The sequence below is a fragment of the Notamacropus eugenii genome, chromosome 4 (genome assembly GCF_028372415.1).
Source record: "Notamacropus eugenii isolate mMacEug1 chromosome 4, mMacEug1.pri_v2, whole genome shotgun sequence".
Classification (NCBI taxonomy): domain Eukaryota; kingdom Metazoa; phylum Chordata; class Mammalia; order Diprotodontia; family Macropodidae; genus Notamacropus; species Notamacropus eugenii.
This window is the reverse complement of record NC_092875.1, coordinates 175,448,532-175,462,326: the sequence shown is the minus strand read 5'-3', so window position 1 is coordinate 175,462,326 and position 13,795 is coordinate 175,448,532. Positions and strand designations below refer to the sequence as shown.

The following is a 13,795-nucleotide window of genomic DNA, read 5'->3' as shown; positions in this document are numbered from 1 at the left end:
GTGGGATTTGCTGTCGTTTTTCAGTCATGTACAACTCTCTGTGACCCCATCTGGAGTTTTGTTAGCAGAAATACTTGAGTGGTTTCCTATTTCCTTCTCCCTGCTAATTTATAGATGAGGAAAACTGAGGCAAACAGGATTAAGTGACTTTTCCAGGGTCACACAACTAATAAGTGTCTCAGGCAAGATTTGAACTCAAGAGGATGAGTCTTCCTGCCTCCAGGCCTGGCACTCTATCTAAGTGAGTCACCCAGCTAACTACACTTAAGGTGGGATAACAGATAATGTAAATTTATAATGTATTCAGAATGGTAATGAGACTTCCTTTTGCTGCATTCAACAGATTGTGAGTAGGAGTAAAGGAGGTGAATGGTGGGAGTAAATCCAGGGTTGAAATTTGGTAAGAGATGAGCAGCAAGATTGGAGAACAGAAGACCTTATCTAGTTGTTCTACCCTCTTAATTTACTTAATTCTAATGAAATAAATCTACTGAATGATAGTCTAATTATCCTGAAAGTAAGATCCATGGGGCTCTCAATTCAAAAGCAGCATAACAGAAGACACACAATTACTTAATTGCAAACATTATCTCTGTATTTTGCCTCTTACCTAGCAAAGTATACATAGTAGCCTATTAAATGGTTGCTGAATAAATAAACAAATCATGAATGGACATTAACTGAATGAAATATTAAATGACTAACTGTTATCTGCATATCATGCATGCCTGACTTATACAAAGAAAGTGTGGTATTACGTTAAGAGCAGTGAATATATATTATGAAAAGAGCAGATGACCTAGGTTTCCATCCCAAGTCCTAAGGGATAGGCTTTACACCTATGACCATGTGATTTAATTCTGACATAATCTAGCCAACTCCTTCTCTAGACTTCTACTTCTCCAGCCCAATTTTGTGAGATAATTTTCTCCATCCTCTTCCTCCCTTACTCTCCCATTCCCTTCTTCTAAGGATTATCAAAACATATTAGAATCATTCTCAGGCCCTCTGTCTCTCTATCTATAAATGCTGATGATGACAGAGTTCTGAAACAGACAGATGATAGTGTTCATGAAATATATGTTTCATCTTCCCACACTAGAATATAAATGGCTTTTCATTCAGTTCTTTATGATTTCTTGCTCACATTTACCTTTGTATATTTGGATTTTCAGAGTTTCTAGATCTTTTCTTGGGAATGCTTGGAATTCTTCTATTTCATTATAAATCCATTCTTGCCCAGTAAGAGTATACTCAATTTTGCTGGCAAATTGTAACTGGTTGTAAGCTTATACCTTTTGCCTTCTGGAATGCTGTTTCCTAAATTCTCATTTATACTGGCACCTGCTGAATCTTGTATGATCCTGACTTGGCTCCCTGGTACTTGAATCTTTCTTTCTGGCTTATTTTAGTATTTGTTCTTTGATCAGCAAGTTCTAGGTTTGACTATAATATTGCTGGAAGTTTTCATTTTAGGATTTCCTTCAGGAGATGGTGAGTAATGGATTCTTTTTCTGCTTTGTCCTGTGGTTCTATGAGCTCTTTTATGACTTCTTGAAATGTGATTTCTAGGCTGTTTTTCTGCTGGTCATATTTTCCAGGCAGTTTGATGATTCTTAAACTTTCTTTCCTTGGGCAGAGCAAAGATGGCGGAGTAGAAAGACACATATACTCTAGCACTTCCCCCACAGCCCACAAAATACCTGTAAAAAATGACTCTCAAGAAATTCTAGAGGAACAGAAGCCACAGAACAACAGAGTGAAAGAGATTTCCAGCCAGAGGTAACCTGGAAGGCCAACAGGAAAGGTCTATCCCATGGGACACTGAGCAGAGTGGAGCCCAGCCCTGGCTCCACAGCATGGGGAGGAACAGGCCTCCAGGGAAGAATTCCCAGCAGGGAGGGTGCCAGATACCTCAACCCACAGGCACCAAAGAAAGCTTCAAAGGTCAGTGTGGGAGGGCTTTCCCAGCTGAGAAAGAGGGGAGCGGGGTCCCCCCAGCACTGGTCCCAGGTGGTCGCAGAAGCAGCAGCAGCAGCAGCAACAGCAGTAGGCAGCGGGCATCTTCGGGGGCCATGGAAGCAGCCTGGGTCCATTGTCTAGGCAGCTCAGTTTAAAGCCTCTGGGGGAATTGGGCACCTCATCTGAACCTCAGCCCTCAGTGGCAGCACCGCCTCCACCTAAAGTCCCTGGGGGAATTGAGCAGTTGACCTGAATCTCAGCCCTGAGCACAGTCCTGGGGGGAGGAAGAGCACTAGGACCCTCCTCTTGACAAGGATTCAGAAGTCAAGTAACTGGCTGGGAAAATGTCCAAAAAAGGGAAAAAAATTAAGACCATAGAAGGTTACTTTCTTGGTGAACAGATATCTCCTTCCATCCTCTCAGATGAGGAAGAACACTGCAAACTGTCAGAGGAAGTCAAGGCTTCTGCCTCCAATACCTCCAAAATGAATATGAAATGGATTCAGGCCATAGAAGAGCTTGAAAAGCGAGTTAGCAGCTTGCTAAAGGAGAACCAAAAAAATGCTGAGGAAAATAATACCTTTAAAAACAGGCTAACTCAATTGGAAAAAGAGATCTAAAAAGCCAATGAGGAGAAGAAGGCTTTAAAAAGCAGAATCAGCCAAATGGTAAAGGAGGTTCAAAATCTCACTGAAGAAAATAGTTCTTTCAAAATTAGAATGCAAGCTAATGACTTTATGAGAAACCAAGAAATTACAAAACAAAACCAAAGGAATGAAAAAGTGGAAGATAATGTGAAATATCTCATTGGAAAAACAATTAACCTGGAAAATAGATACAGGAGAGACAATTTAAAAATCGTGGGACTACCTGAAAGCCATGACCAAAAAAAAAAGCCTAGACATCATCTTACATGAAATTATCAAGGAAAACTGCCCTGATATTCTAGAATCAGAGAGCAAAATAAATACTGAAAGAATCCACCAATCACCTCCTGAAAGAGATTCAAAAAGAGAAACTCCTAGGAATACTGTAGCCAAATTCCAGAGTTCCCAGGTCAAGGAGAAAATATTGCAAGCAGCTAGAAAGAAACAATTCAAGTATTGGGGAAATACAGTCAGGACAACACAGGATCTGGTAGCTTCTATATTAAGGAATTGAAGGGCTTGGAATAGGATATTCCAGAAGTCAAAGGAATTGGGATTAAAACCAAGAATCACCTACCTAGCAAAACTGAGTATAATACTTCAAGGGAATAAATGGTCATTCAATGATATAAAGGACTTTCAAGCACTCATGATGAAAAGACCAGAACTGAATAGAAAATTTGACTTTCAAACTCAAGAATCAACAGAAGCATGAAGAGGTAAACAGGAAAGAGAAATCATTAAGGATTTTCTAAAGTTGAACTGTTTACATTCCTACATGGAAAGATAATATTTGTAACTCTTGAGACTTTTCTCAGTATTTGGGTAGGTGGAGGGATTATGCACACACACACACGAACACACACACACACACACACACACAGATAGAGAGTACAGGTTTAGTTAAACCAGAAGAGATGATATCCATAAAAAAATAAAATAAAATTAAGGGGTGAGAGAGGAAAATACTGGGAGGAGAAAGGGAGAAATGGAATGAGGCAGGCTATCACTCATAAAAGAGATAAGAAAAAACTTTATCAATGAGGAAGAAAAGGGAGGAAGTGAGAGGGGAAAAGTGAAGCTTAACTGTCTTCACATAGGGTTTAGGGAGGGAATAACATGCTCACTAAATTTTGTATGAAAATCTATCTTACACTACAGGAAAGTAGGGAAGAAGGAGACAAGTGAGGTGAGGGGGATGACAGAAGGGAAGGTAAACAGGAGAAAGGAGTAACGAGAAGTAACACTTTGGGGAAGGGACAAGGTCAAATGAGAGAATAGAAAAAAAGAGGGAGACAGGGTTGGATGGAGGGCAATATAGTTAGTTTTACACAACATGACTATTATGGAAGTCTTTTGCAAAATGACACATATATAGCCCGCATTGAATTGCTTGCCTTCTCAGTGGGGATGGGTGGGGAGGGAGGGAGGGAGAGAAGTTGGAATTCACAGTATTAGAAATGAATGTTGAGAACTGTTACTGCATATAATTGGAAAATAAGAAATACAGGTAATGGGGTATAGAAATGTACCTTTCCCTACAAGAAATGAGAGAAGATGGAGATAAGGGAAGAGTGGGGGTGTGACAGAAGGGAGGGCACATTGAGGGAAGGTGTAATCAGAATGTAAGGTGTTATTTGGTGGGGGGAGGGGAAAGATGGGGAGAAAAATCAGGACTCAAAATTTTGTGGAAATGAAAGTTGAAATCTAAAAACAAATAAATGAAACTATTAAAAAAATAAAAAAAAATTTCTCCCCTCAATTTGTTTTCCAGATCAATTGTTTTTACTACAATGTAAGATATGTTACATGAGAACATCCTTTTTTCAGTCTTTTAATTTTGTTGAAAGTAAACAAAAAGAAGCTCTTGGGGGGAGATTTCATCAAAAAACAATTCATAATTTTTTTAAAAAATCACCATTTTTAGAAGACTATTTCTGGGTCACTAGATAGTACCATGACTTTATTCTTTAAAAACAACAAAAAACAACTATTCCATTTCCATTCACATAATACTGTTATAAAGCAGATCAAAATCTTAAGATTAACTAAATGCAAACCACATTTCCTTAAAGATACAAGTTAAGCCATGAGAAGACTGGACTCACATTGTTAAATTAAAGATTTTCTGGTTTTACTGTGAGTGGTTTGACTCAGCTGTCCAAGAATATGGTTTCTGTCAAGGTGATTAGATTACACTTAACAGATGTTACTCTGGCAATGAATTAAACCTCCCCCAAAAATTGGGAACAGTAAACTGTAATGTCTACTAGAAGTAAGACATTTTTCCTATAATCAATGATTTTAAGTATTATGCAGAAACAAAAGAGGGAAAAAAACTCAAGGAGATTGACTTTTGAAATGTCCTTTAAGCAATTTCCTTAAGGGTAGCCAAAGGGACTGTTTCCTTTCCATCTGTTCTCATTGTGTTCATATATTCCTTTGTCTCAGGGGGTTCAATAAATATCAAATGCTAGAATAATTACAGCACAGATTGTCCTAGTGATCATGTTCAATCAGAAGAGTACAGAGCCTTAACTAAGTCAAAGCAACTGAAACTGCTCCATGATAGCCAAAGTCAAGATGGGTGCAGACAACATTTTTAGCACTTCATATGGCAGAAAACAGCTGCACTTATCACCTAGTAAGCAAGAATAATTAGTAAAAAATGAAACTACAAGACTCAGATGGCTTTCCTTTCTAATGATCACCACCTAGATAAGCTCTTCCCTTGCCTAACCCACCCTGCTCCACTTTCCCAGTTAGGTTAGCCTCCCTAGAAGTAGCCTCTCACTGACCTAGAGTTTCTTATGTCCCTCTCTCTCACTTCATCTGAACTGAGAACACCTGTTATGTCCCTTCACTCAGGTGCATATTATACCTCTCACCTCAGAGGCAAAATTTTAAGTTATGACTCTGGAAAGGTATTCTGGTATAATAGAAATAACATTAGATAAATATTAAGGAGACCTGGGTTTCAGTCCAGTGGGACCCCTTCAGCAAATCACTCAAACCCTACAGATCTCAATTTCCTTGTTTGTAAGAAAACGGGGTTGATCAGGATAATCTCTATGTTCTCTTCCAGTTCCAATGATCTATGAATGCTCTATATAAAGAAATTGTCACCTTAAATGAATCCAGTGGGAAAGAAGTCTGAATATTTCTGAAGCAATAATGTGTACCTCCAAAGACCTTCATAAAGAACAAGAAACACCTCTCTGAATCATTGCAACCATCACCTACCTCGCAATAAATGAATCAAAATGCGGCAAAAAGTGGTGAAAAGAGTAGTCAGGAATGAGAAGAAGAAGGATTCTATGGAAATACTGACTGTTCCTGGGTCACAGGACAGTACTGTGATTTTGTTTAAAATTAATTTTGAACCAAAAAAAAATACATCATTCCATTTTCATTCATACAATGCAATTATAAAGCAGATCAAATTCTTAAGACAGACAATGCAAATCACATTCCCTTAAAGATCCAAGATAAGCCATGAGAAAATTTAAAAAAAAAAAAGAACTCATTTCACATACACATGCAAAATATTTATACTCAGCAAGAAAAGAGAACAGAAATGTCATATCTCTAAATTAAAAGTGTAATTTCATGTTTTTATTCGAAGGAGAATGTACCAAGAGAGATCAAATCTGTGGTACAATGTAAAAAGTACTGGACTGGAGTGGGAACACTTCAGATCATATCCAGTTCTACCATTTACAAGCTACAAGACTTTGGGCAAGTAAGCTCAGCTCATGTGACTTGCTCTCAGTTTTACTACCTGCAAAATGCAGATAAAAATCCCAGACCTAGATTCACAGTGTTTTTGTGAAGACTAAATGCAAGGTAGATAAATTGCCCAGTAAATCTTAAAGTTCTACTGTCATTACAGAATTTCAGAGATGGAAGGGTCCTTAAAGGTAGTCAGCACCCACTGGTACTTGAATAGGACATTTCCTTATTATATCCTTGACAAATAAAAGCCATCAAGCATTTGCCTAAAGAATTCTATAGAAGAGGACCCCACTATCTTTTGAGACAGCCTATCCCATTTTTGTATAGTTCTATTAGCAAAATTTTCCTTAAATTGTCCTCTCTCACTTCCATTTATCCAACTGCTCCAAACGTTTTCCTGTGGGAACAAGTAGAGTAAATCTAATCTCCCCTAGACATGGCAATCCTTCATATCTTTATTTGAAGACAGATACCATGTCACCGTAAGCTTTGTCTTTCCCTTTTCTGGGTTAAACAATCCCAGTTCCTTCAACTAATATTCATGATATGTCATGAGTTCTAGGTCTCTCATATTCTCCAGACATATATTCCAACTTGTTTTGTTTTTTGTTTTTAGTTTTTTTGCTGCCATGTTTCATTGATGACTCACATTTATGCTTATGACTCATTAAAATTCCCAGGTCTCTTTCACCTCAATTGATGAATAGTTACACGGTCCCCACTTTGGAGTTGATTTTTTGGACAGGAATAGATGACTTTACATTGATCCTATTAGGCTTAGTCCATTATTCTAGCATATATGTATGTATATACATATCTCCAGATATGTATATGAATATGTTTGTATGTTGGCATTGGCTCATTTCCTTTGGGGTTTTTACTGTTCTTCTTGTTTGCACTTCACCTCCTCCAGTAGATTGCCCCTGCAATCATCCATTATCTATCTAATTATCTTTAATTTCTCCCTACCTATTGCTCATTGCTGGCTGCCTACAAAGCCACTCAGGTCTCTCTCATCTTATAAACATGACTCACTTGATCCAACCATCCTCTCATGCTAATTCTTACATCTTTCCTCCAGTTCATGGGCAAAACCCAAGAAAAAAGCTGCTTATTTTCATTCTCTCTTTTTCTTTCATTCACTTCTCAAAGCCCTGCAATCTGGCTTCCCACTTCAACATTCAATTGATATTGCACACTCTGAAGTTACCAGTAATCTCCTACACTCAAAATCGCTGTTCCTCTTCTCAGGCCTCATACTTCTCGACTTTTCTGTAGTATTGGACACTGCTGACTACCCACTTCTTCCAAACACTCTCTCTGGGCTTTAACAACTATTCTCTGTTGGATCTCCTCCCACCTCTCTGAGCACTCCTTTCACTCTCCTTCACTGAAGCATCATCTACATTTTGCCCTCAAATGTCAGTGTATCCCAAGGCTTCTTCCTGAATCATCATCCTCTAAAAATCTTCTCTTTTGGTGACTGCATCAGCTCACATGGGTTTATCTATCATCTCTACACAGATGATTTCCAAGTCTAGGTAGCCAGCTCTGATCCCTCTCTCTTAAGCCTTTGTCTCACATTACCAACTGCCTCTTAAGTATTTCCAAATGGATTTACCACAGGTATCTCAAAGTCAAAGTGCCCAAAACAGAATTATCTTTCCCAAAAAATGTACCCTTCTTCCAAATGCCCATATTTCTAACCACCACTCTAGTCACCCAAGATTGACCCATTATAACTTTTCCTGACACCACACTATCTCACATCCCCTCCTCTCCCCTATAGAGTCAGTCAGTTACTAAATCTTATGAAATCTACTTCCATGTTTCTTGAATCCATCCATTCCTGCTTCTACATTCACATAACTAAGACCTTACTTCAATTTCTCATCACTTCTTGCCTGGACAACTATAATATCTTCTTAATTCATCTTTCTAGCACCAAACTGATATTCCTAAAGCAAAGTTCTCATCATGTTACTCTCTTTTCATTAAACTCCAGTGGCTCCCTAGTAACTCTAGAATAAAATACAAACTGCTCTGTTTAGCATTCAAAGCCATTCATCCAAAACTTTGATCTACCTTTCCAGACTTATCATATTCCTTCACACAATTCTACAGTTGAGGAATATTTGCCTGCATGCTGTCATTCACACAACCCCAATTGCTGTGCTTTTCCTTAGACTGTTTCTCTCCCCAACCCAGGGCCTGGAATGAACTGCCTCCTCACCTTCAACTGTTAAAATCCTCAAGTTTTTTTCAAAGTTCAGTTTAGATGAAGCCTCCTACATGAGGCCTTTCCTGATGTTCCTAACTACTAGTGCCTCCCTCACAGACATCACCTTGTATTTCCTTTGTATAATCTTATAAGACTACAATGCTGCCTCTCCTGACTGAATGTGAACTTCTTGAGGGCAAGGATTGTTTCATTTTTGTCTTTGTATCCCCCAACATTTAGCATAGCTCCTGGTACTCAGTAGGAACTTAATAAATGCATGTTGGTTGTTTTATTATCATGACATATTGTGTATTCTGCCCTTAGCTTCATGACACATGAAAATTAAATGAGTATTTTATCTATGCCTTTAACTTAGGCATTGATAAAAATGCTAAGGAATACAGAGTCAAACACAGATGTTTGGGAGCACTCTAGGTATCTCCTTCCAAAGTGACATCAAACCATTAATTGCTACTTTGGGAATCTAGTCATTTAACTAGTTCCAAATCTATCCCACTAGCTCATAATAACCCATCTTGTCTACACAGTTAGCATACAGCACTATGTCAAATACTTTGCTGAAGAATACTACGTACAACATTTCTTTAATCTGCCACTCAAGACATTTTGTTGCTGTGCTGATTTATTTTTGGTACAAACACATGATTTCATCCAACAGAGGAATTCCACATATGGAAAGTCCCTCCACTGATGCTGCTCAGCAATTAGATCTAAAATTGTCTAGAAAGCTGCCTGGGTCACAGAGACATGAAGTAGTATAGCTAAATTGTGGGCATACCTCAAAAAGCTCCATCCTAAGCCCTCTTCTTTTTTCTCTCTCTGTGTGACTTTGGCAGCCTTCACGAATTCAAATATCATTGCTATGCAACTGACTCCCAAATCTACAATGTGTGGTTATGGTGTGAGCCCACACAATGCGCGCAACAGAAGCTACATCTCAAAGGGGAGGTGAAGGGGGAGAGTGAGACAGAGAGAGAGAATGAGATAGAGAGACAGAGAGACAGAGATAGTGAGGGGGGGAGAGAAAAAGGAAGTGAGAGGGGGAGAGTGAGAGAGAGAAGGGGAGAGAGAGAGGGAGAGAGAGAGAGAGAGAGAGAAGGGAGAAGGGGAGAACAATATTAAAGAAAGAAACAGAGGCTCCACCAGTCAGTTCTGATGCCTGGTAATATTTCTGATGAATAGCTTGGAGAAAAAAAAAGAATGAAACTATGACAAAAAGTAGTCTAAAGTATTAATGTTGTATTTCAATTATGCAGGCTTTCATGAGCCTTAGGACAAACCAGACAGCAACTGCAAATAAACTTATACTTAAATGACTACAGTGAATACTACTGAAAGTATTTAATGGTGAAAAGCCAAAATAAGAATTTCACATATGGATTTTTTGCAGGGATCTATCATGGTAACTGCACCTTAAAAAGAAGAACCTCCACAGTGTGAATGTCTCCATTTAATCCTTCTTTTCTTCTATTTCTTTGGTTGCCCTTTTATATCATCTCTATCACTGAACAATTTTACACTCCCAATTTTCCATCCTCCTCAAAGTCAACACCCCTTTCTCATCATCTCTTCTCTCAAATTTATTATTATTTTACATTGTCAGTTTTCAATTTCTTCATTTTTTCCCCAAGAATCCATGACAGGATTGATTTAACAGGAGGACAGCAGAGCCTCATTAGTGTGCAATAATGGCTCAGAAACTTGTTTCAGATAACTAAATTCTACCAATTACTGACTGAATAAACCTGATAAAAAACCATCAAGAATATTGGAAAATGTACTTTTGTAGTTGTGCTACTCGGGCTCAGGATTTCAAGGAACAGAAATAGGACCTCACGTTCAGTGGATCTAATTACTAGGCTGACTAAATAATATACAAACCTTCTGGACATATTCATGAATACCAGAAGGGTACAAAAGATCTGCACAAAGTCACTTTATTGCCCACCTTCTGGGTCCCTTTCTTTTTCTAGTCTGGAAAAAATGAACTATTCCCAGAGGCTAAGCACTATGCAGACAATAATGACATGCTATCTCTCCTCTCCTCCACTCTCCACACAGGCCCAAAAGACATGCAGAAGTTATTCCCATCATCTCTAATACCTCTATGTCTGGCAATAGTGTTAAAGTGACTGCTGATTCAAATATCTTCAACTGTTAACCTATTTTCTCTTCTGCTAATCTAGGCAATTTATATTTTTGTAAATGTTCTTGCATTTCACTTAAATTGTTAACTATATTGGTATATAATTGGGTATGTATCAAATGGTTTTACTTATATGTACATCATATTATGTCTAATGATAGCCATCTTAGTTAGGGGAGAGAAAAAAAGAAGAAAGTTACATGATAACTTTATTATATATATTTAAAAGGAACTGCAAGTTGTATGTAATAGCCTTGTAGTTTCACGTACTATCATCTTTTTTTTCTATTCTATCTTGTAATATATAATAGATATAAATAATATATAATATTCTTATGTTATTTATTCTATTCTATATTATGGAAATGCTAATTTTATTTCTTAAGTTCAGAATAAAATAATTTTTTTTAAAACACACTGCTAAACTAAGCTTTGCTACTCTGTGCTTCATCTAAGTTTCATTTCTGTAACTTTATTTTGTTTTGGGTGAAACACTGTCATAGAAAAATTACAGATTTATAATCAGAGGACCAAGGCCCAGCTCTGCTACTGACCACCTGTATCCTATATGGAAGAGAGGAGAATGTTTCATCATCTACTTTCTGGAACCAGTAATGGTTGCTGAGCTCAAGCTTATTGCCAGCATCTATAAACTATATAGGAAAAAAAGATCTTCTTTCCAATAGCTGATGGCTAGGAGAGAAGCCCCAATTTTAAAGATCAAAGCTTATTATCACAAAATGATATAGCACTGGTAAAGATCCACCTGAATGGTCTGTGCTACACACCTAAATACCTACGATACACATACACATAACAACAGACTATCAAGAAAATGGAGAGCATTTTTTTGTCTTTTGACAAAACTGCATGCATTTTATATCTGCTGTACTTACCACTTAATTATTTTATAAGCAGTTGACTTTGTAGAACAAAATCTAGCCTTGGAAGCTCTCTTCAGACAAAGTCTCTCCCACACCCATAATAAAACCATTCAAGTCTATATGACTATGGGGTGGGGGTGGGGGGAGTCACTTTGTTCAACAATCTGTGGACTCTTTGTAAAATAAGAAGACAAGTTCACCTAAGGTGTTTTCCTATCATCATGGAATCTCCCCAGGTTCAAACAAAAAAGGAATTCCCAGTGGATGGCGATGGTTCTCAACTGTTCGTATTCTCAGATGACACTACCAGTCAATTGCATGGAGGCCTGGAGAGCTACAAAACCTCATCAGTGAAATCCACAGTAACACTAACATAGTCCCAAGAAAGAAACACAGTGGATGAAAACTACATCTTGAAGTACACTTCCAGCATGCAGCTATGTTATGCACTGCATATAATAGGGATATAATAATAATAGGGAATAGGGAATAATAGGGAAAGGTTTATCTGGCTCTTATCCAGGAAACTGTGCAGTGTTTTCAAGGATCTTAAACTGGCCACTGTCACAAAAGAATACGTCTTTAGCACCAATAATATCTGGGTATGCTATGTAGTTGTGGTTCGTGGAACACCATGATCTTGGAAGAACCAAAATTGTAAACAACCAAAAATGCCAAGGTGAGCATAAATATTCTCTGAGCATTTTAAGGATGGTGGTTCATATGCGACAAGTAGCATAAAATACATTATCCAGGATACATCGGACTAGAAAAGGAAGTGGGCTGGGCATGCAGGGGAAATGAGAGAAGACAGATGGGAAGCTGAGAGTGGTACATTGATACCCTCAGGATATTAAGAGAACTAAGGGAAGGGCACCAATGAGTTGAAAAGATCCTTAGAGGAAGATTTATGGAGAAATAGAGACAAAAACTGCCAAGGAAGCACTAAAGTAAGGAGTAAGTACCTGAATTGACTAGCTGTTGCTCCATGATCCCACAGCCCAGAACCTCAATCCATTCTCCTTGAAAGTTGATCTCCATCTCAAAAGACGGATGAGTGAAAGGGAAGTAGCAGTCCACCCATCTAATCTCCAGTCCTGAAACAAATATTTCAAATAAATAAATAGTAGGTGTTAAAAGGCTTCCCACTCCCTCCATGTGGATCAAACTTGCCCTTCAGCTAATGACACCAATTACTGTATTCTGAGGAAAATAAATAGCAAACAACCTAATTTGCAACACTTTAGTGTAAGGCAATAAATCTTTAAACTTGTGGGAAAAATGACCATGTCTTTTCTAATATGAAAAACACTTTGTGCAATTCCAGAACCCTCTGAAACCAAATCAATCACTTGTCAAATTTCTGCAACCACCTGGCAAAGGGGAAAGAATAAGGCAAGATCATGGGAAAGCAGGTAATTCTGTTATTTTCTGTAAGTGGAAATGACTAACAGTTCCTCAGAGATTGGGAATCAGGGGGAGGAGGCTTATTTCTTCAGTGTGCTGTCTTTCACTTTAAGTCACTGTTTCTATGACCCATTAAAGAAAAACTGACCTACTTTCATGTCTGTTTAGACACAACAGAAAACTTTTTTTTTTAATTTCCCTCTGAATATTCCAGGGCTATTTCAAACAAGTATTAATGATTAATCCCAGATTTATATCTCTCTAATTTCTCTAAACCATCATTGTATACTATCATTCTATCCTCACAACAATTCTGGGAGGTGAGTGCCCATTTTGCAGATAAGGCAGATACTGATTTAATTGACTTGCCCAGGGTGACACAGCCACTATGTGTCAGAAGCTGGTGGAACTCGTCATCCTACAGTCAGGACCAGTGCTTTATCCACTAGATCTATTATATCTATAAGGTCCATTAAAACCTTCCATCTTTAGTCTCTCACACCCATCAATAATAAAGAAGCACTAATGGCCCCTGTTGCATGATGTAGTTCTCACTGTCAGGAAACAGAAGTAGGAACTGCTTGGTTATGGGGGCAGAAAGGTTGGCTAATGAAAGGAGATCATCTCTAAGGTCTCTTCCAGGCATAAAAAACATCCCTTAGCTCTAAAACTCTTGTAACCCTCCTTTGCAAGTCACAGCAGGTAACTGTCACAAACCACTTTAACAGCTGTGCTCTCCTGAAAGACTAGATTTCCAGAAAAAATCTTGGGC

The 13,795-nt window shown here is 38.1% G+C and overlaps 1 protein-coding gene across 12 annotated transcripts in view; it reads right to left on the bottom strand.

The window, feature by feature from the left end:
* The window catches only part of FARS2 (phenylalanyl-tRNA synthetase 2, mitochondrial), a 643,321-nt gene that overhangs the window by 419,212 nt on the left and 210,314 nt on the right, over positions 1–13,795 (bottom strand). For 10 of the 12 annotated variants that reach the window (XR_011965889.1, XM_072603724.1, XM_072603722.1 and 7 more), the window contains one exon: positions 12,582–12,713. The exons of the other annotated variants lie outside the window; for them this stretch is intronic. Coding sequence is in view for 9 of the 10 variants with exons in the window: in XM_072603724.1 (XP_072459825.1) it covers positions 12,582–12,713 (132 nt within the window). In the remaining variant the exon portion in view is untranslated. The remainder of the gene's footprint in view (positions 1–12,581; positions 12,714–13,795) is intronic. 12 annotated transcript variants of the gene reach the window in all.